This window comes from Enhydra lutris, unplaced genomic scaffold (assembly GCF_002288905.1).
Source record: "Enhydra lutris kenyoni isolate GAN:26980312 unplaced genomic scaffold, ASM228890v2 scaffoldscaffold3, whole genome shotgun sequence".
Lineage (NCBI taxonomy): Eukaryota > Metazoa > Chordata > Mammalia > Carnivora > Mustelidae > Enhydra > Enhydra lutris.
The window spans coordinates 6,774,919-6,797,302 of record NW_019154087.1 but is presented as its reverse complement, the minus strand read 5'-3'; the positions used below and the strand labels follow the sequence as shown (position 1 = coordinate 6,797,302).

The 22,384-nt window shown below is 34.4% G+C and overlaps 1 protein-coding gene across 3 annotated transcripts in view; it reads left to right on the top strand.

The window, feature by feature from the left end:
- LOC111156127 (FAT atypical cadherin 4) overlaps positions 1-22,384 on the top strand; it is a 179,872-nt gene that overhangs the window by 107,784 nt on the left and 49,704 nt on the right. For all 3 annotated transcript variants that reach the window (XM_022516792.1, XM_022516772.1, XM_022516781.1), the window contains exon 7: positions 16,601-16,781. In XM_022516792.1, coding sequence (XP_022372500.1) covers positions 16,601-16,781 — 181 coding nt within the window. The remainder of the gene's footprint in view (positions 1-16,600; positions 16,782-22,384) is intronic.

Here is a 22,384-nt window from a genome sequence, read left to right as displayed (position 1 = left end):
CGAGCTGGTTCCACGGAGCCAGACTATGTGAGTTCCTGGTGCCACGAACCTTGAGCCTGAGGAAAGATAGGGACCTAGGATTCTTAATGTAAGGACAAATAATAGAAGTATAACTCTAATTTCTACGAAGGATTATTGCTGTTAAATGAGAAATGTGAAGACCAAGTGTATGTTGATTCCGCCCAATACTGAAATACAGAATTATGAATTACAGAAATTCAGATTATCAGTAAAATTAAGGTATTTGAAATTTTGTCATTCAGACCCTTAAATATGGTGTTAGGGAGCATGATGGGAGCCACGAATGAGATCCAGTGTTTTGGCATCCCTAGAAATAAGAGAATTGATTGAACTTTGTCCCGAAGCATAGATTTGTTTATGAGAGTGTTTTTTTTTCCCCCCTATTTTTTTTTGAGCTGCTCTGCAATGGACTGATGTGTCTGAGGCTAATGGAGAATTATTCAGTTAGGTATCTGAAGATCACTTAGTACAGATTATGTAGAAAACAATCAGACATTGTGTAGGAAAAGACTAAATTATTTTAAAGTCATTAAAGCTATTATGTGACTATGATTTTATGTTCTATTCATTTGCATACTTTGGGTAACACAAATAAACCACTTTTATGGAAGAATGTGAGTTTGAGATACCAGGCTTCAGAATCTGTCATTTAATCGTGTATTCCAACAATGAAGTTTCTGACACAGGATTTAAAATACAGATTCACTGCTTTGATTTAAAAGTCAAATTGGTAGGTGACATGAGAAAATTCAGAAAAATATGGCAGATTTTAGATCCCAGATGCCATGTTATTCTCAAATTTGCAGCGTTCTAAGGACCAGGAAAATATCAAAGTATTCTAAATAAGAAAAAAAGTTTGACAGTTTTATTCTAGGTCACAAATCATTTTTCCTTTGCTTTTTAAAAATTCTTACCTGATGGCAACCCAAAGATGGGTCAACTTTGGCAATATGGCAATAATTGAATAAGCAGGGTTTATTTATTCATTTTTATTTATTTATTTTTATCAGCAAACCTTTAAATCTTTGAATATTTTTTTGGAGAAAATATTAGCATTCCACTCCCATTATATTTTTATTTACTGACAGCACAGTTATGAAGTAGCACATCTGGAAACTCTAACTACTCCTGTCTACTGCTTAAAATGAGCTACAACCACACTATCGTGGAGCTGAAGTTTACATTGCTAAATAACAAAACCAGAACAGAGTGTAATAATTTTACCTCATTTTTTCCTATAGAATTAAATTATTAAATGGTAGTTGAATGGGTTAAGACTATAACTTAATAAAAATAATATTGTATTTAACTATAATTAAACTATATATATAATTAAACTATATATATATATAATTTTTAACTATAATTAAAAATGTAAACATCCCCCTTCATTCTGTATTTCTTGCTATTTTTTTCCAGAAATATGTACTGTACCAAGTACTTTTTTTTAAAGATTTTATTAATATGTTTGAGAGAGAGAGAGTATGAGCAGAGAGGAGAGGCTGAGGCAGAGGGAGAAGCTGATGCCCTGCTGAGGAGGGAGCCCATGTGGGGCTCGATCCCAGGACCCTGAGATCATGACCTGAGCTGAAGACAGATGTTTGACCAATTGAGCCATCTAGGTTCCTCTCAAGTACAAACTTTTTGAAGCTAAAATTTCAACTTTTTGGAGCTAAAATTTCAATTTTTTCTCCTCACAGTAATGAAGGTCCTACAGAGAACCCATCACTATGTGGTTCCTTCTAAGATGGCAGCTAGCTCTAAAGCAGTTAGTGCCCTTCACATGGTTTGGCATTCTATTCCCAAGTAGCCTTCCTTAGAAGAGTTTTCCTTTGTACATGTTCAATAAATAAAATAATATGATTTTAATATATAGCAAGTTTCACAGAATTATCAGGGAACCTAGAGCAATATACTTAAAACATTAAGTCAGAGAATTAATTTGCAAAACGGAAGTATATCCTAAGGTAAATCGATAATTTTGTAGTTAAACTGGGGTTCAAATCTTTCCTCTGCCATTTCCTAGCTATGTAAGCTTGCATAAGTTTACCTTTGTGTTCCTATCGATAAAATGAATGTGCTAATTTCTACACGAAAAGCTTATTGGCAGAAATAAATAAGAGAATGACTTACTTTAGTGTTTACTATTAGTCAGCATGTTTGCTGGACATTTGCAAGCCCAGAAAAGCCAAATAAAGCTTTTTGATTCTGACCACCTCTCTACCCTCCATAAATTGCTCCATATCCAGTTTCCCAATTGTTGTTATGATTCCTTGTTCCTCTTTCTCTCTATCCCACATTGAACAAGTCCATTGACGAGTAGACTCTGCCCTAAAATATATCCAAAAATGTCCTAAATTTATCCACTTTTCTTCCTGTGCATTACCACCACTTTGGTCTAAGCCAGGGCTAATATAATAGCTCCCTAACTTCCTAACTTTCCTCCCCAAAGTACATTCCCTAACAAGCAGCTCATGAACTTTGAAACTATAAATTAGATCATCATGCCCTATCGCTTGCTTAAAACCCTTCAGTGGTTTCTAAGAATAAAGCCTGAATTTCTCATTGTTGACCCATGGCATTAAATGACCTGGCGTCTGTCCACCTATCTGACTTCATTCTTCCCGACCCACTGCCGCCTTCATCGGGTGCTTAGCCCTGGGCAGACTCAGCCATGGTCACCTCCCAACTCTGCATTCAGTGTTGTCATGCTGATGGGTTGAAATCGGCCTGTGGGGAATATTTGCCACATAGAAATCAGCAAATGCTACCAGTCTGGTGACTTGCTTCTGGAGAATTCTTGTCAAACATTTATTGCAAATTTAATGCCAGTTAATCTGACCTCTTTTAATTTATTAAAAATGCCAACCATGTCCTGTCTTTTCCTCTGTGCACATGTACTTCTCTTTATCTGGAGTGTTCTACTCTAAGCTAGCTTTTTTGTTTTTTTTTTTTAAAGGTCAGACACATTCATATCTTGGTCATTTTGTTGTTACATCTAGGTGAGATGTCAACTTCTCAGAAACAATTTATCTGATCACCAATCTAATATAATTCCCTTTCTCCAGTGTCACTATCACTTAACCTTGTTGTGATTTTGTCTTAATATTAATTATTGTCTGAAACTATATGCTTATATATGATACATGAGTATGTGCATTTTGTTTACCTCATCAATAGTTATCCTTCTTCCAGTAGAATGGAAATTTCCTAAGTCATGTTAAGAAATGAATTGCCAGAACCACCCAGAACAGAACCTGTGACATAAAGTACTTAATAAAATTTGGTGAATGAAAAACTAATTTAATGAGTAAAAAATGATGATAATTAGTAAGCAATCACCATTCTGTTATTTTAACATGCAACTATTATTTCATGCTTATTCACCATAGTTTCAGTTTATTCTTGTATATTTATTGCTTGCAGATTTTTCAGAGGGCCTACCAAAAGGAAAAGCATCAGTCTTTTTAAACTCATGGCTGAAATTCCAGAAGTTTTTGCTACATTGGCTGTGGTCATTCAAACTGACCTCTTCTTTGAAAAACAGCACAAGTGTTTAAGGCTCTGGAGTGTTTAGTGTGATGTGATAAATTACAGTCATATGTAAGGACCCACTGAAGCATTTTATGGCTTTAATTCAGTTTTAAATAGTTAAAATACTGTTTGAACTATCTTCTCATGACTTTCCCCTGAACCTTTTGGATCTTATTCAATTCTGTTATCTGTCAGTTGTTTCTAGGTAGGACTTGTCCTACCCTGCACTATGCCACCTACCTTTTCTTAATTTGATTCACTAATTCAAAATCTGCATAAGAAGAAACCATGTGCTTTTGAAGTGTTACTGTTTGGCAATTCTTTTGTATGTGGGCTTCCCAAAACAAGAAAGGGTGAGCCTTCCGTATCTCTCAAATACTCAAAGCACCTTTTTACCTACAAAAACTATATCACACATATGGTATTTAGCTTCACATGGCTTAGTAATAAAAGCCTATGACTCTTCACATAAATGTAATATGAAAAAGTTCACTTGTTTTGAGTTTTGTTATGGAAATTTTGGTGTTCAGATAAACCATCCCAATAGACATGCATTGATGCAAGTAATTTTTCCAGGTCTCTTTGATATATATATATATATCAAATATATATATATTTATATTTATTTTTATATTTATATTTATATATATATATCAAATATATATATATCTCAAATATTTTCTAAATATATATGTCAAATATATTTAATTCAAGATGATCTTCTGCCTTCACCTGTAAATTTTGAATCTGTGAATCATTAATATCTGCCACCACTCTTTCAGGGAACTGCATTAGTGTGTGAGAAGTCAGTAAAACAAGGCGATATGACAATAGGGGGATGTTAGTTACAATTCAGTGTGTAACATGGAAGGATTTTGAAAGAGAACTGCCTATGAAAAGCTTCCAGATTAGAGAAACCTAACCTAAAATGATTTTATAACCAAAACACTTCTTAGAGATGAGTCAGTCCATTTTCTTTATATTTGAGATAAGAAAATTGAGGCCTGGAAAAATAGGCAATTTGCTAGAACTTGAAGACCAAGAGTGACAGAGTCAAGAACAGTATCAAGGATTTCTGCCTTTCAACTGAGTTCTTGCTCACATCTACTGTGTATATGAAGCAGGACTGACTCTCTGCATAACATAGATTTCCAAAAACACTATTTTAAGAAAACTTCTCTTATATGCTGTTCACTGTATCCTCCTAATGAATAAAATGTTTAACAGTTGTTTTTTTCCCAAATAAATTAATGTTTCAATATATGTTTAAGTGAAGTCAGATAACTTAGAATCAGTAATTTCAATATTGATCTTTTGAAAATAGGTTTAAATTTAGCCATTGTTCAAATTAAATTGCTAAGTAGGAGAAGATACAAGAAAAAATTCATGAGGCTTTCTAGGCAGAAGATGATAATATTACCAATTATCCCTGCCAGTTGTCATTTTGCATTTATTAAAATCAAACCATGAGGCTGATTTAATAGACCTTGTAAGTGAATTCTGAGTATAGTCAATGAGACACTTATGCTTTTATGGACTACAATTAATGTATGACAAGTATCTTGATATTATTTTGTCAGAAAATATTTGTGCAGTCTCTTCCAGCTTTTCTAACTATGGGAAATACAATGGTGAAAAGTGAAGATTTCTGTTCTCAAAGATAGACAAAAACCAAAATGTAATAAATAGACCAGAAGTGATATGAGATGCTATGAAGTTAAATAGAGCAGGTTAAGTGGCCAAAGAGTGAGGAACTGGAGGTACTATTTTTGGTTGTATAGTCAGGAAAGTGAAATGGCAGATCTAGGGAAATCATGTTGCTTGCAGATGAATTAGCCCTGAGACAGGGATCAACTGACCACACCCAAGGAACTGCAGAAGGTCCCGGCTGGCTGGACTGGAGTGAAAAAGAGAAAGTCTGGGAGGATGAGGTAGGTAGAAGCTAGATCACACGAACATTTTAGGGCAGGGTAAAGAACCTTAATTTTGTTCAAAAAGAGGGGTGAAGCCTTATTAGGGTTTTGAACAGGGAGTGATAGGGGACTTTGGAAAGATCTGGCTTTGTGGAGAAGAGATCTGGCTTTGTGGTAGTGTGGTGCTGAAGAACAAGAGCAAAAGTAGAGATGGTGTTTAAAAGACCATGACAACAATCCTTGAGAGAGACAATACTGTTTAAAATTAGGTGGCAATGTGGAGGTGGGATGAAGGAATGAAATATCTTATCCATTTTAAAGATTGAGCCAGTTGCGGAGCGGTGTGCCTGGGTAGCTCAGTCGTTAAGCATCTACCTTTGGCTCAAGTCATGATCCCAGGGTCCTGGGATCCAGCCCCATGTTGGGCTCCCTGCTTCTCCCTCTCCCGTTCCCCCGGCTTGTGTTCACTCTCTCGCTATGTCTTTCTCTGTCAAATAAATAAATAAAATCTTAAAAAAAAAAGAAAAGAAGAAGAAAGAAAGAAAGATTGAGCCAGTGGTACTTGAAAATAAGATTGGAGGCGTGGGAAGTAAGGACAAGAGAAGTCCAACAGGAGTCCTAGAATATTTGCCTTGGAAATTTGGAGATGGGCAGAGAAGAATTTTAGGATAAATTATCAAGAACTATTTTTTGGATATAGTATATTTTTGATGTGAGATAAACAGTGGAGATGTCAGGTAGATAGATTCAGAAGTTTAGTTCTTAGGGAAACACTGGGGTAGAGACAACATGGAAAGTCGTAAACTTTAGGTGCTATCTGTTCTGTGCATACTGAGTGCTTGTATTTGCCAGAATTTGTACAATATCGTCTCATTTAATCTCTTACCAGCCCTGTAAATTAGATACTATTATTCCAATTTAAGAATTAAAAGAAAAACAAAAGCCCTGGGCGCCTGGGTGGCTCAGAGGGTTAAAGCCTCTGCCTTCGGCTCAGGTCATGATCCCAGGGTCCTGGGATCGAGCCCCACATCGGGCTCTCTACTCAGCAGGGAGCCTGCTTCCCTTCCTCTCTCTGCCTGCCTCTCTGCCTGCCTGTGATCTCTGTCTGTCAAATAAATAAATAAAATCTTAAAAAAAAAAAAAAAAAAAGCCCTGAGTATCAGAGAAGGTAAGCAACTTGGCTTACCTGTTACCAGCTGTTTTTCAGTGAAAACAGGATTCAAAACTGATAAACCTGGGCAGGGAGAACATTTCTAGTCCATTACTCATTGCTTCCCACATATTAGCTTATTTACTTGTTATATGTTTTGTATAGACCATGTTCATAAGAATTTCTTCTCTTTGAATTAAATGTTATTTTAATATTAAAAATTCACTTATTGGGGCACCTGGGTGGCTCAGTGGGTTGAGGCCTCTTCCTTCAGCTCGGGTCTTGATCCCAGGGTCCTGGGATTGAGCCCTGCATCGGGCTCTCTGCTTAGCAGGGAGTCTGCTTCCTCCTCTCGCTCCGCCTGCCTCTCTGCTTACTTGTGATCTCTGTCTGTCAAATAAATAAATAAAATCTTTAAAAAAAAATAAAAATTCACTTATTAAAAAAACTTGTGGTTTTCAGCCATTAAAACAGCTTACGAAATAAGAATATTCATACATTTGAAATCAAAGGATTGATATTCTCATCAAATCAGGAAATGTGTATCTAAAGGTTTTATAAAGTGCAAAACAAATGTTATATATTTTACTAAGAATATATAATATCCATGATACACACGTACACATACATACAATGAGTCAGTTGGGCTGTGTGCGCATGTTTGCATTTAATTTGGGGGTGGGAAATTAATCAGAGCACAAATTAAATACATTATTCTTTATCTGTTCTTAGTCTAATATATAAAAGAGATACAGAGATATTGTGGATATAGATTTGGCCAAAAAGTTTCTTTACGAAGCATCTATGTGTCAGCATAACTAATAGGTCTGAGGGGAAAAGTTCAGTTATTAGCATTTCTAATAAAGGGCATTTATCATCTGACTGAAAGAAGGACTAAACTTCATTCTTATGCAGGGATAGAAAATTACTTTTTAATGGAGGGGAAACATGATGCTTTTGCGAAAGTTGATTCTGAAAGCTAAAAGGGCTAATCACCATGCTTTATTTTCTTGGTGAAGATATGATGACATTTGAATTAATGCTATCTGTCATGTTGTTTAGTTGAGACAGTCATTGCATTACAAATGGCTCTATAATCAAAAGAGAGGTCAGAAATGTGGAATATGACATATTACATCTGAAGATAGTTGTTTTTTAAATGTTCCAGAAAGATGGCATTTTGTCAGCATTATTTGTGGGAAAATGTTAGAGAAGAGCTTGCCTTGTCTGTTACAATGAACATTTTTAATAATGAAAATTGGTTGAAAACTGTCCATAAGACACCAGTGATTCCATAAAGCAGACAGAGCCAGGATTATCTTCAATTACTAAAAATGAATTACATTAACTTGCTTCTATATTTGAGTCTAAGGCAGTTTTGGTTATTTCCACCTGGGTTATTGAAAGAAAATATTTCCACAAACAGTTTACTGATCTAGTAAGCTTTTATTCAGCAATTCATGAATCAAACAGTACCTAGTCTAATAGAAGGAAGCTTCACAGAGCTGTATAAGGCAAGAGACTCATATCGACTGGGTGAGCAGGAGCAAGGACATTATACTGGGCATTTGCTGACTGATTAAAGCAAGGTTATTTTCCCTATATGGAGCATAAGGAAGATGTGGAGTCCGCTGAGGCAATTTGTGCTGAAGAGGCAAGTGCTGGTTTGTTGCCCTAGGCCTCTGTTTCTTGGGAGATCCCCAAACAGAAACTTAGTTAAGTTCTGGTTTGCTGATGGTAGGCTTAGCATGAATGACTCCATCCTGGGCCAAATAAGGTTACTTCAACAAAATCTTTGTCCTAGGTGAGAATTTTACTTCCAAGGTTGATAACTGATGGCTATTTTACTTCCTCTTATTTCTAGTAAGAATTTGTACCATATCTGTTAGTGACATAGTATTATTATAAATTATTTATTTACATAATTTTCTTTAATCAGCTACTCTTTAATAGGAAAAATTCTTCCCATGTAGAATTTCATTTATATGTCCATAGGTTACAAATACAAAACCAGATGATTTAACCTCCAAAACTCTATTAAATAAGAGCTAGAATTTTCATTATGTTGCATAGAATTAAAATTTGATAAAATAATTTCAGTCTACATTTTATTTACTCACATAAGCCATAAATATAAGTAGACAAGGGGCCCAATGTTGAAATGGAAATAAATTATTTGCAATATTAAGAAAAATATTTGTATAACTTTAAAGATAAACACTAAGTATTGTAAAACCTAACTTGATCTCATTGTTAGTTTTTCTTTTCAATAGTCTTTTAATTTTATCCTGTTAAAATATAATCAATTTGTAGCCTATTTTGATAATTATTTCATTAATATATAATTCAGTATTTTCAATAAGTAGCAGAAGGAAGGTTGTGTTTAGCATTTGAAGGCAGCCTTTGGTGTTTCAGAGTTTCAACAGGTGTTGACTTTTTTTTTTGAGAATTTTTTTTAATATCTTCTGAAAAGTAATTCTGCAAAACCTACTCTTCATGCAAGATAAACTATTTTTTTAACATTTTTATTACTTTATAAAATTTTTAAATTATGGCAAAATATGTATAACATAATTACCATTTAATTATTTTAGGTGTACATTTTGGCAGCATTAAGTATATTCACATGGTTGTACAATTTTTCCATGTCATTTTCATATCATTATTAAATAGTTGCTTTAGTTTTACTTGTCACCTCTATTTAGTATAAGAATTTATCAAGGAAATACAGTGTTTTTGATAAGGATTCCTTATCAAGATAACATATATATATGCATATAGATATAGATATAGATATGCTTATATATATAAGCATATATATATATGCTTAGATAACACCTGATTTTTAAATTATCTCTTAACTTATATATATGTTATATATATAACATATATATACATACATATATACATAATTGATAAAATATATTTGTAGAATTAACAGTAATAAATTACATTATAAAATGTAATTTCTAAAATATTAAACTTCCAGTCATATTTAAATGTTCCATACTTATTTGCTTTATACATTTGCTGAGTTCAAATTTAAATCTAACCATGTAAGTTACAATATTAATAAAGAATTGCTGAAATTCAGAACATTTTTTAGTGGGTGGCTTACAAACTGTGAGAAAACTGTGTTTACTTCATGGGAAAGGAAAAAAAAGCTAATACTTTACTAAAACAAACACACACCCAGTCAGAGGACCCATTCACCAAACGTTTGATGTCAAGAATGAAATAGGCTTTGTTACAAAGCAACAAATTTCAGTTAAGCAAAAATTTAATTTCTGTAGAATATTTTTTTGTGTTTCATGAAAGTATCTTTCATTTATAAGGACTAACATAAAAAAATGTAATCTGCCTGCAGTTTGAACTTAATTGCTCATTTAGATTCTGATAGAGCAGTTGCCTGAAACTTTTTTCTTTTCAAAATCTTATTATAAATTATCTTGAACTTTATCTTGATATAGTTGAGCTTATTAAGCCACCGGTGTTAAAAGGCTTAAAACTTACTTAATTTACTTAATAATTTCCCAGATTCAAAAATAGAGAATATGATTCAGACAAAGTATGGAACTATCCACAATAGCATGGGTTATCAGATTAAGCTGTGAACATTCTTTCTCTGTGTGTGTGATTTACTTTCACACATTTTAAAAAATGCCTTAAAATGCTTTTCAAAATCACATGCATTGTTTGCTATTTCCTCTAAAAATTCCAGGTTTCTATCTAATTATTCACGTCTACTTTACATTTATACATAAATGTACATACACATATACGTATAGATACAGAAGAATGTGTATCTATACAATATACATAAAATTTTACAAAATGAAAATTGAAGTTCCCTTTATTTTCTGACTTATAATTTTATTTCAAATGTCCACTGCATCGCTCCTAGCCTCTACAGTTAAAAATTTCTGATAACTTAACTTTTTATCCCATTTGTATTTTTAACCCTTTTCATTGCCCCCCTATTAGCTACCAGGAGTCTGTGTCATTACATCTTGCCTCTTCTTTTTGATTGCATCTGTTTTTCATAAATCAATCCCAGATGAAATTGAAAAATCTTGCCCTATTACACCACTGCCTAAATAATTCATCATTATCAGATCTATTCAAACTAAACACTGGCCCCTGGTATTTGGATTCTTCTCCTGGGACTCAGGATTAATTGGGACCCTCTGTTTATAAGTAGTAGACTATCTCCAAAACTTTGACCTTTGTCTGCCGTCTTGTTCTCTGACCCCAGCCTTAGGCTAAGGCCTATACTCCCAGATGTACATTCCTAGAAGTATTCAGGTCATTGAACTTACAGACAGTCACTAGACCAGATTTACATATAAAGAATCAAAGGAATAAGACTACAGAACAAAGCCACGGCCTAATGGATGCATTATAGGTTTATATAAAGATGAAGTAAATAAATTTATTCCTTCTCTCAATTAGCTTATAACTTAACATAGGATATGGCAGAAGTACATCGATAGTAATAATAATATAGAGTAAAACCTCTGAAATAAGAATGGCATAGTTTTGGGGCACCTGGGTGGCTCAGTGAGTTAAAGCCTCTGCCTTCGGCTCAGGTCATGATTCCAGGGTCCTGGGATCGAGCCCCACGTCTGGCTCTCTGCTCGGCCACGAGCCTGCTTCCTCCTCTCTCTCTGTCTGCCTCTATGCCTACTTGTGATCTCTATCTGTCAAATGAATAAATAAAATCTAAAAAAAAAAAAAAAAATGGCATAGTTTTATCTGAGCTCAATGAACTAAAAAAATATATTTTTTTTAAGAATTCAAAATTGGGTTTCTCTTTTCACTGTGGCTGAATGTAAATAAACTGCTTAAATTCTTTGAGTCTAATTTTTCATAAAAAATTAAATAATACCTACTTCATGGAATCTGTATATTAAATAATTAATACATATGAAAGATCCATATATATATGTATACATATATATATATATATACACACACACATACACACACACATATATGGATTAAGTTATACCATATATATCTGATTTCAAGCAAGTGTTCAATAATATCTATATACAAATATATGTATATATACATTTATATTTCCATTTATAGGTAAAAATATGGACGAATTTATACAGAATAAATGATATTTCAGTTTTTGATAGGCTAATGTTGAAATGTTTTTGGCAACTTGCAAGAGGAAACAACAGGTAGTCAGTTGCATGTATCAGCAGGGAGTCAACAGAAAGTTCTGGACTAAAGAAAAAGTAATAATAAACATTGTGCAGCACTTCCCAAGGGATATAACAAAATATAACAAAAAGATGTTAGGAAACAGGAACATAAGGACCCTAGACCACTTCTTCACACAGTTAAGAGGTAGAGTATAAAAACAAGCAAACACAGAAAAGCAACAATGAAAACATGACTTTATCATTCAATTAGCAGATAAGAGGACGTGCTAAGATTTGTTTGAGCCGATGACTGGGGAATTTGTGTCTTTCATCTGAGATGAATGATGTAAAAATGAAGCTTATTTGAAATCAGAGGGGATTCCATATTTCTCTTTTGATTTCATCTTCCTGCTTGAAATTGAAAAGCAGGGACTTCCAGAGCTCACACTGTCAGTAGACAAGATGAGGCAAGATCTGGGTTTACAGTGGTAGGCCCCATTCCCAAGAACAAAAGTAAAATATATTGGAGGCAGAATTCAAATTTAGGGTTAGTTAAATCTCAGTAAAAGACTTAGAAGTTTAGAACAATGTGTTTATAAGGTTTCCTTGTAAAATTGAAAAAAGTAGATGAGACTTGCATGCACACCCTTTGGGGCAACAAGAAAGGGAGACCACTGGAGAATCTGTGGTTCACGCTATCAATTCATAAAGAAGATAAGAAGAGAACCCCATGTACTTAAAATGGGTTGTGGCAGCTACTAAGGGGAGAAAAAGGGAACCAGGATAATTCTTTGCTTGAGAAGAGTCCCCGTGTTGATATGATCTCTACTGTTTCTATTTAGAGAAAATAAAATTTGAAAAATGATTTTGAAAATGCATCTAAAGGCAGTTGATCTGATTTTTAGGTGTGGCACAACCCACAGAATCTAACCAAGTTAAACCACCTATGGGGCTATTTTCAAGCCAGAATCATCTGTTGTCCTCTGTGTGCTTTTAAAATCTTTTGGAAAATTAGACCTTCTCTGGTCTGAAGACAATGAGATTGAATTTGCTGAATTTTTTCATGTGTAAACAATGTTTTTTTTCTTTTTGCTTACTAATTCAGAAAATACATCAGCAACAATATTTATGCAGTTTTTAGACAAAGGAAGAAATCACATGTCTCTGACCAAATGAGTTAGTCATCATTTTATGTGGTTTTCCATATGTGTGTCATCAGACACTTTAGAATACCAAAGATAAAACCTTTGGCTAGCAGTTACTGGGTTATTTCTTAACAAGTTTAAATATTTATTGTTGATTAGATAGCCATGTGTATACCAGAAATATGTAGGTCTTCTTTAAACTCTGACTGTAAATTATCAAATCTCTTATTTTTAAATTTCCAAGCAACATGTCCTCTGCAAAACTATGTAAGTTTTGAGAGCTAAGTGTCTCATATTGTTAGTATGTTAGTAGTAACAAAGGAATCATTAAGAGGAAAGGATAACTTAAATTTGTTTTCCTAAATAATATTATTATAGAACTGACTCAGAAGTTTTGTTGGGGAACAAAAATCCTGAGAAGTATGATATTTAAAATCTGTAATATTTAAAAATGAACCTTCTATAAGTCAATTTTTCATTTTTCTTGTTTCTAAAGCAAGTACAATAATAAGGAATAATAAAGAGTATATTTTAACCATGTGCCAGTCACTATGCTAATTATACATATTACATTTCCCTCAATACTTCTTTGGGGTTGGTTCTATGCTTATTATTCCCATTTTACAGATAAGGAGACCAAAATTTAGGGAGTAGAGTTCAATGTCAGTAAAAGATATGGAAGAGCCCACCATCTCCTCCTATCCTTTGCTTCTAAGACCCTGATTTAGTTATTCCCTCTCTCAGTTCATCATAGTATACACACTTGCTCTCCCATGACAGCTTATTTCACCTTCATAAAAGCATCGATATCCTCTATTTACATTTTTTAATGTAACCAGTGAAAGAGATACTAACATGATGCAGATATTTAACTTCCATTTCACCAAATTATATATAATTAAACACACATAAGGATTTAGGCCAAACACCAGCCATCAATAATACTGCTGAAGATATTTAGTTAGCTTTAGCACAACCCTTGTGAGAAATTCAAAATCTCTCACAGGACTGTTTTCTCCAAATGCTGCACAAATGTCAACTGACAAATAACTAAGGTCCTTCGCAGATGGACCTTTTCCTCCTGCTCGTGTCTTGTGTTGTTCTCTGGACCCAGATTGTCCAAAGTCCCAGCGCATCTTACTGAGCGACACCTGTCCAACTATTAGCAACACCTTCCAGCTTTTTGCCAGTGGCAAACATCTTCACATCTAAGTCACGTGGATTAAATCCCAGCTTCCTCACTATAGCTGTGGCCTTGAAAAAGTCACTTAACCTAATTGTCAGCTTATTTAAACATAAAACAGAGATAGAGAAGAACTATCTGATGAGGATTAGACAAGATAATCTATGTAACTCCTTAAACCAGTATTTGCATACCTAAGGACTCAATAAGCATTTGATATAATCATTATTAATGTGTTAAGTAGATTTTTAAAAAAAGTTTTATTTTGATATGCTTCTCCAGTGTTTATAACACCTCCAAATCTATTTTGTGTGTGAAATATTTGTGACACCATTTTACCATTATTTATATTAAGTGATTAGTAAAAATGCAATTATATTATTTTCTTAAATTTGTAATTAATTTTACATATAAACAATAGTGAAGACTAATTTTCTTTCCTTTAACAGAAAATCAAACATCTAAAAGGTAAGACTTATGATGCCTGACTGAAATGTTAAGTTTCTGACTCGTGACTTTTGGCTCAGGTCATGATCTTGGGGTCATGAGATCAAGCCCTGCATTGGGCTCTGTGCTCTGTGGGGAGCCTGCTTAAGATTCTCTGTCTTCTTTCCCTCTGCCCTTCTCTCACCATGTGTGCCCTCACTCTCTCTTAAAAAAAAAAATAAATAAATAAAATGAAATAAAAGATAAGACATTGGCAGTCATGAATTTAAAAATACGTTGATGTAAATGAAATGCTTAATATAAACTATTTTACTGAGAAAGATATATATGGTGGTAATTATCACCATGTAGCCTACATTTAATTGCATAGGTTTCTGTGAGTGATCATGCTTCATTACAGTGCCCAGCTCAATTGGTCATGCACATTTTCATCTAACAAAGAGTCTGAGCTTCCTTGTAGAGAGCACAAAAATAACAGATCATCAAACCCACTGGGGTCCATAATTTTCTAGTCTGCTGATTTTGGTTCCTATACATTTGAGCATAAAACCTGCTTGGTATTGGGCCATTAGTACTTACAATCTGAGAACATAGCAAAGTTTAAATAGTAGGGAAGGAAATATTAGCTAATCACAAGATTACTAGAAAAAAGAATACAGAAAGTTGTGATCACAACATCATTCTGTGAGAGTAAAAGTTCACACCATAGACATTTTACAGAGAAATGAATGAGTAAATGAATGTATGTTTTTTTTAAAAAAACTGTTGAGTTCCAGAAATAAGTAGAATTTAAACTTCACATAAGGAGAAATAATTTTATGGGGAAAAAGTTTTAACATTTTAAACAGAAAAAGAGAGTATTCAGGGCTTTATTTTAGATAAAGACAGTTAAAAAGATATCTATTGTTTCTATTTAGAGAAATTAAAATTTGAAAAATGATTTTGAAAATGCATCTAAAGGCAGTTGATTTGACTTTTAGTTGTGGCACAACCCACAGAATCTAACCAAATATGACATCTGATCTTCCCACAAAGAGTCTGTTACTTTTGCATAGTACAGACAATGTATGCCAAGGTTTTGTTAAATGTTGGCTCTTCATTATATGCTGATAACAAAACTGGAACAAGAAATAACAAAGAATTGCTTCACATTTATATTAAATAGTAAATAAATGTAACAAAAGTAATTCTAAGTCAGCTAATTGACATAATGTTATTTCCAGCAAGAGGAAGATTGTGGTTTTGAGACATAACTTGAAACTTTATCTTTTTTTCTTTACAAACAAATATTAGTACAGAAAAGGGGATCTAAAGACTTAGAAACCCAAATTTTTGATATTAGCATTGATAGTCACAACTAGGAATTTCATTTTCTTGCCTTGTCAGTTGGCCAGCTATTCAATGCCCATGGGTATTCTCCAACTCTGGACTGAGCTATTTTAATGGAATTTCAGAGAAACCAGCAGTGCCTCTTTTGTGGTGTTTAAATGATATTGCTGTGTTTTACATTGCCGAATCAGCACCTTTAAAATAGAATAAGAGGTTGACATACTCTTTTTGTGCAGTATCACCAGAAAAGATTTGAAATACTAGTTCCTAAATGAAAATACTTCTCTCTCTTTTTAAAACACCTTAATCATTTTTATTATGTTCAGTTAGCCAACATATAGTACATAATTAGTTTTTGATACTTCTCTTATAACAAAAATAAAAATCACTCCATCACTTGCAGTGCTTAGAAATTTCACTTTGAGATTTTTTTTTTAAAGGTTGAAAGTTTATTTTTTAGTTAACATATAATGTATTATTTTTTGTAGGGGCACAAGTAGTAATTCATCAGTATTAGACATTTCACAGCACTCACCATAGCCTATACCCTCCCCAATGTCCATCACCAGTCAACCCACCCCTCCCACCTCCTTCCCCTCCAGCAACCCTCAGTTTGTTTCTAAAGTCTCTTCGGTAGTACTATCTACAACCAATTATTGTTAAATTTGCTATTATCTTTGTTATTTATGAGCATTAAAAACTTGATTTTCTTTTCCTTCTAGGATCCCCTGCCCTGACTGGAACTGGAACAATCAATGTCATAGTAGATGACGTCAATGACAATGTCCCCACTTTTGCCAGTAAAATGTATTTCACCACAATTCCTGAAGATGCACCAACTGGAACAGATGTTTTATTGGTAAATGCCTCAGATGCTGATGCTTCAACAAATGCAGTTATCAGGTCAGTACATTTCCTTTTGTAAATTTTGATTGTTTTTCTCATCAAGGACTAATCTTTGGACTAAAGGAATATAATGCTTAATTTTGCTAGAAATTCTGTGACATTAGCATATAGCCCTATTGTGACGACCTACTGTTAAATAACCAACTATGCCTAAAATGAGGATTCAAACAATAATGATTTAATTGTTCTAAAATTTTAATTAATTAATTTTATTTATATTTTTTATCACATCTCATGATTTTATAGGTCATGTATTTGTTTGTAGGGCAGAGTTCACAGGGAGAGTCTTCTGCTTCATGTGATTGACTGGTATCACTTAGTGGTATTTACGGGGTCACTAGGTGGTCTGGAGGGTTTAAGATGTCTTCACTCAAAGCCTGGTGTCTTGGGAGGGATGGCTCAGCTGCATCCCTATCTCTGATCTTGTGGTCTCAGGGCTTCTCAATGTGGTTCTTTAGCAAGTAGCTAAAATGGGCTACATGGTAGCTCTGGGTTTCAAGAACTTCAAGTGAAAGTTGTCAGTCCTCTAAAGAATAAGGCCTGGGAGTAGCACAGCATCACTTCCATAATAGTCTATGTGTTGAAAAAGCCATGATCTGCCCAGATTCACTGGAAGGAGAAATGTATATCACAGTTGATGGGAGGAGTATCGAAGAATTTTGGCCATCTTTAACCCAACTGCTAGTCTGGATAAGAATATTTATATTTTCAAAGTTTAAAAAGTTTATTTTACTCTACTTACATCTATTCAAAATGGAGAAAACAATATGGTAACTTGTTCAGGGAGCATGTGAAAGCAGTTGGGTTGTAACATTTGGTGGATCTAGCTGGGTCACATTCTTCCAGGCCTATTCTAAACTTTAAGAAATGAAGATTTCCAAATTTTCCAGATAAAGGTCTCAAAGACATAAATACTTCTTACCCACACATCACCCCCACCCTTTATAGGCTGATAATGGGTAAATGAGAGTGGATAATTTGAAAGTTCAGAGGAGTTATCAGTCAAGGGTGGCCTGTGCATGTTGCTATTGTGATAATTTGGTTAGGGATTTATTTTGTTTGTTACTAATTTCCTATTTACAAAATTACTTTGGAAAATGGCATTAGTCTCTTCCTGCTGGTAGAAATGACTGTTATGTAGAAGGCCTCAAGTTATTTTTCATTTAATAAACATGCATTGAGTTGCTAGTATGAGTAACAAGGCAGCATTTCTACTTTCTTCAAGCCTGCATTTTTTTGAGGTAGATAAAAATTTTAATATGACATAAATAAGATTACTTCATTTGGTGAATGCAGCCTTGAAAAGCCAAGAGGCTTATATAACAAAGAGTGACAATGGACTTTTAGGTATGGTTATTATGGGTGGCCTCTCTAAGAAGGTGACATTTAGGCTGTAAGAACTGGACTGCAGGATGGAAGTAAGCACTGTGTGTTTAGGAAGGTTTGTGAGTGTGGACCAAAGTGAGGAAGGGGCCAGAGAGGTAGGCCGGGATCAGATCATATAGGCCATCTGAAGGCTCCTGGGTCATGGTAAGAAACTGAGGTTTTTAATTTTATTTTTATGTGAGAAACTATTGGACTATTTCAAACACAAACCAATATAAACTGATCTGTTTGGATTGGATTGAAGGAGGCAGGACTGTAGAAAGAAGCCATTGGGAGAGAAACCAGTAAGACCATTTAGGTGCTAATTAATATAGTGATTCAAACAAAAGATGGGAGTGTCCATGTACTAAGGTGGAGAAATGAAAATTGAATTAATAGATTTGGAAAAATATTTGAGATTTTAAGTGGGAATAAGAGAAAGAGAAATCAGACTCATCTACTAAGCTTTTGTCTTGAACACCTGGGCAGATGGTACCACTGAAGGTAGGGTTGGAGGAGTAACAGGTGTGAGAGAAACCAAGAGTTCTTACTTGAATACAACTTGACATGACTATTGGTCATTCACATAGAGATATCAGTTTGGGCATTGAAGATACCAGTGTGAATCTTAGGTTAGGGTCAGGGCTGGAGATACAGATTTGGAGTCATCAATACTTAGAGCACATTTAAAACCAAGAAAATGAGTAAGAATGCTTAAGGAGAGAGTATAGAGCAACAAAAGAAGGTCAGAAACTGGTTCTTTGGAATTTTCCCAATGCTTGGAAGGCAGGTGTAGAAGGAAGAGTCACCTAGGTAGCTTAGCAGCTCTGGCCAGAGTTACAGGAGGAAATCCAGAAGAAGATGGACACTGACATGCACTGTAGGAGGGAAGGCTATGCATGAACTTCTTTCAGAAGCCTGGGACCTACTTTCAGGAAAATAAGTTTCTTCTTGAATTCCAAGAAGTTTATACAGTCAAATCATTAAGGATGGGGAAAATTTCTGCCCAACATCATAGCTATATGCCTCTTGGGTCCCTGCGCTTAACTCCACCTGAAGAAAGGCAGGTACCATTTACCTTCTTCCTGGTATGAGGTTCAAAATGCCGGTAAATACCACCACCTTTGCTTGTCCTACACCAAAGCACAGAAATCATGGAATCCATACCCTAAGAATTAAGTCTTAACTTAGTGTTGAGAGCACAACTAGGAATGAAGCTGACTCTACTATTAATTGTGGGGCAGCTTATTTAACATTTCTGGGGGGTCAGTTTTCTTATCAACAAAATAGATATACTAAATAATAAAACTGATTTGATAGAATTATTGCAAAGACAAATAAAACACGTAAGTGAACTGCTTAGAATAGTGCCTAGAACGAAAAATATCCATCCTAACCCTGCAAAGCACTTTTCCCTTTGCATGTCACCTGTTAGTGCTCAGTAAGTTTCTGAAAATTTTGAAAGAGATATCCTATCCATTGTAGTGTTGTAGTTTAGTAAATCTTTATCTGCATACCAAGGAGTCTTTCTCTAAAGATCTCTTACCAATCAGTGGCAGAACAGTAACCTTGTCTGAGGTGTTTCAATTTCTGAAACAACTGTGAAGCCTCATGCTTACAAAATCAATACAAGTACTAGAATAAAATGCTATGAAGATATACTGTTTTCTTCTGGAGTATGTCAGAGTTGCACTGCCAAATGTGACCCTACATTCGTGAGCAATGGTAATCAATGTAGACTTGGTCTAGAAAATCCTGTCTGTATTTCCAGAATGTTTGACACAGTTGTCCTGGTAGCTTTGAAATGATTGTTTTGATTTGATAGTATATATTTTGTTTGTTAGGTTGACTGGTTGAATTTTCTTCTTCCTTTAATATCAGAAAATTAACTTTATACTTGTACATTTGCTGATATCTATAAAATATATCTGCAAAATCTTTAAATGACTACATTGACTGTCATACAGTGATACAGAAATTGAAGCTGTTTTTCTTTTGGAAAAGTAATTAAATTAATTTACTTTAGGACAGACGATTATTACAACCTAGATTTAAAATACTTTCATAGATAAAGTTAAGTAGTTATGCCAGCCTAAATCTTATTTACTCTGGCCTGATATCTTTTTAATGGAATATTATACACTTTTATATTAGGTGTTAATCATGCCTTGGTAATCATGGAGTTGAGAGAAACCCATTCTCCTGGTTAATGGATCAATCTTATATTAATTTTATATTGTTTTATATATATGAAAGTCATTTACCCAACTACTGATGGGTTCTCTAATAGCACAACCCATTCCGTGTCATATAATTCGTTAGTTTTCTCTTATGGTCTACTGTAATCTTGTACACAGCAGTCACCCAACAAATATTTATTTATATTTTTGTTTCTGCCCATTTGCTCAAGCTATACAATTTTTTGGATGGTGTACTGACTTTGAGTTATACACTTTATTTTACTCATAGTATTCTCCCCTCTAGTAAACTCATCTGCATTAATCTATAATCTTTGTCGACTTTATGTATCTGCATCCCAGACAGACACCCATTCCAGCAGTTAGCTTTGAAGCTTTTTTCTCTTGACTGGACCAAATCTCCATTTAAACCTCACTTCTAACTTTCATGTTATAACACTGGAGAAACTCATAAAACTATGTTGACTATAAGGCAGGTCCCTTACTCTGTGTTCTTAATCCCATCCCATTTAGTGTCCTCCAAATCTTTAATTCAACAATTTTTTCATTTCTCCCTTGGATCTTCAAATCATCCCTGTTCCCTGGATCATGCATTGATCTCTGTGGAAATGCTCAGAATATCTGGTATTGAATACTGGTTCCTTTATTCACCTATACCATGACTTAGAAAAGTCATGTTTCTGTCTCTAAGGCTCAGTATATCCATCAGTAAAAGTGGAGTAAGAATTGTTAATTTACAATTTGTAAGAGTTAAATATATATTGATCACTACTATCTGCCAAATAATATATACATAATTCGTTAAGATGCATAAATGTCTCGAATACAATTATCAGGACACAAAAGTCACTAAATTGAAGTGAGTTTTTTTTTCTCTTTATTCTTCTTATATCTATTTTACTCCTAATATATTCTTCCTTGCATGATGTCTGTAACATAGTAGTGACTGACAAATACATGCACTGAATTAATGATTCCATTATTCTTAGAGCTGTTGTTTTTACTCACCTTTTTTTACACCACATTTTTGAGAGAGTAGGTCACTTCTTCACAGTTTTCTCCAACCATTTATTCCTGGAAATTTCTCAATCTGATTTTCTCTTCCATTGCTTCATTAAAAAATAATTTATCAAAAGTTTCTGCTGAAATTTTTCAAGTCCAGAGATTTTTCTGAGTATTGTCCTTTACCTTTTGCAATATTTGCACTACAGGTCATCCCTTCTCTTGGCAATTTTTTTCCCTCCTCAATGTCTATGTAAATGTTATCTCTTATGTCTCACTCTGCATCTCTGACCACACTTTCTAATTTACCTTCTGATTTCCTCTCTCCAAAATAATTTGGATATTTCCTAAATATTTTTTCTCAGTCCTTTTTTCCCCCTTTCTTTGTGTGTGTGTGTGTGTGAGTGTGAGAGAGAAAGAGAGAGAGACTAATTCACTTTCTCAGCTGCAACCACCCAGAAAACTATTTAGAAAACTCGATATCTGTGCTACCCATTCTGACTCCACCCCTGAGATCCTTGCTGGTATTTCTAACTCTGTAGTGGACAACAACCTGGAGGTTCTGTTGGCATCAGAAGCACAATGTATCAGAAACTCTTAAGTTTTCCCATTTCTCCTTTTGGCATTCTGCTTTCTTTTAATGGTATTGCCTTGCTTTCTTCATCTCCGCGTGCTAGCCAAGAGTCATCCTCTCTCTCTATACTCAGTCAATGGATAAGTTCTCATGTTTCTTCTTGACTAATGTCTCTGGCACCCATTCTTTTCTGTGCGATCTTCCTGCCAAGATTTTAGTTCAGCCCACAATTACATCATGCCTGCACTATTACAATAAAAATTAACTTTCTTCCCTGACTCTGGTTTCTAATCCCTCCAATCTGTATACCACACCGTACTGTATGATTTTGGGGCCTTCACTATGTCCCAGGCACCCTAGGTCCTGAGGACTTGGGCCGTCTAGCTACCACAAAGAGAACAGTTCAGTATAGGAGAGAATTTTGTAATTTTGTAATTATAGTATAGTGACATGTTTGTAGT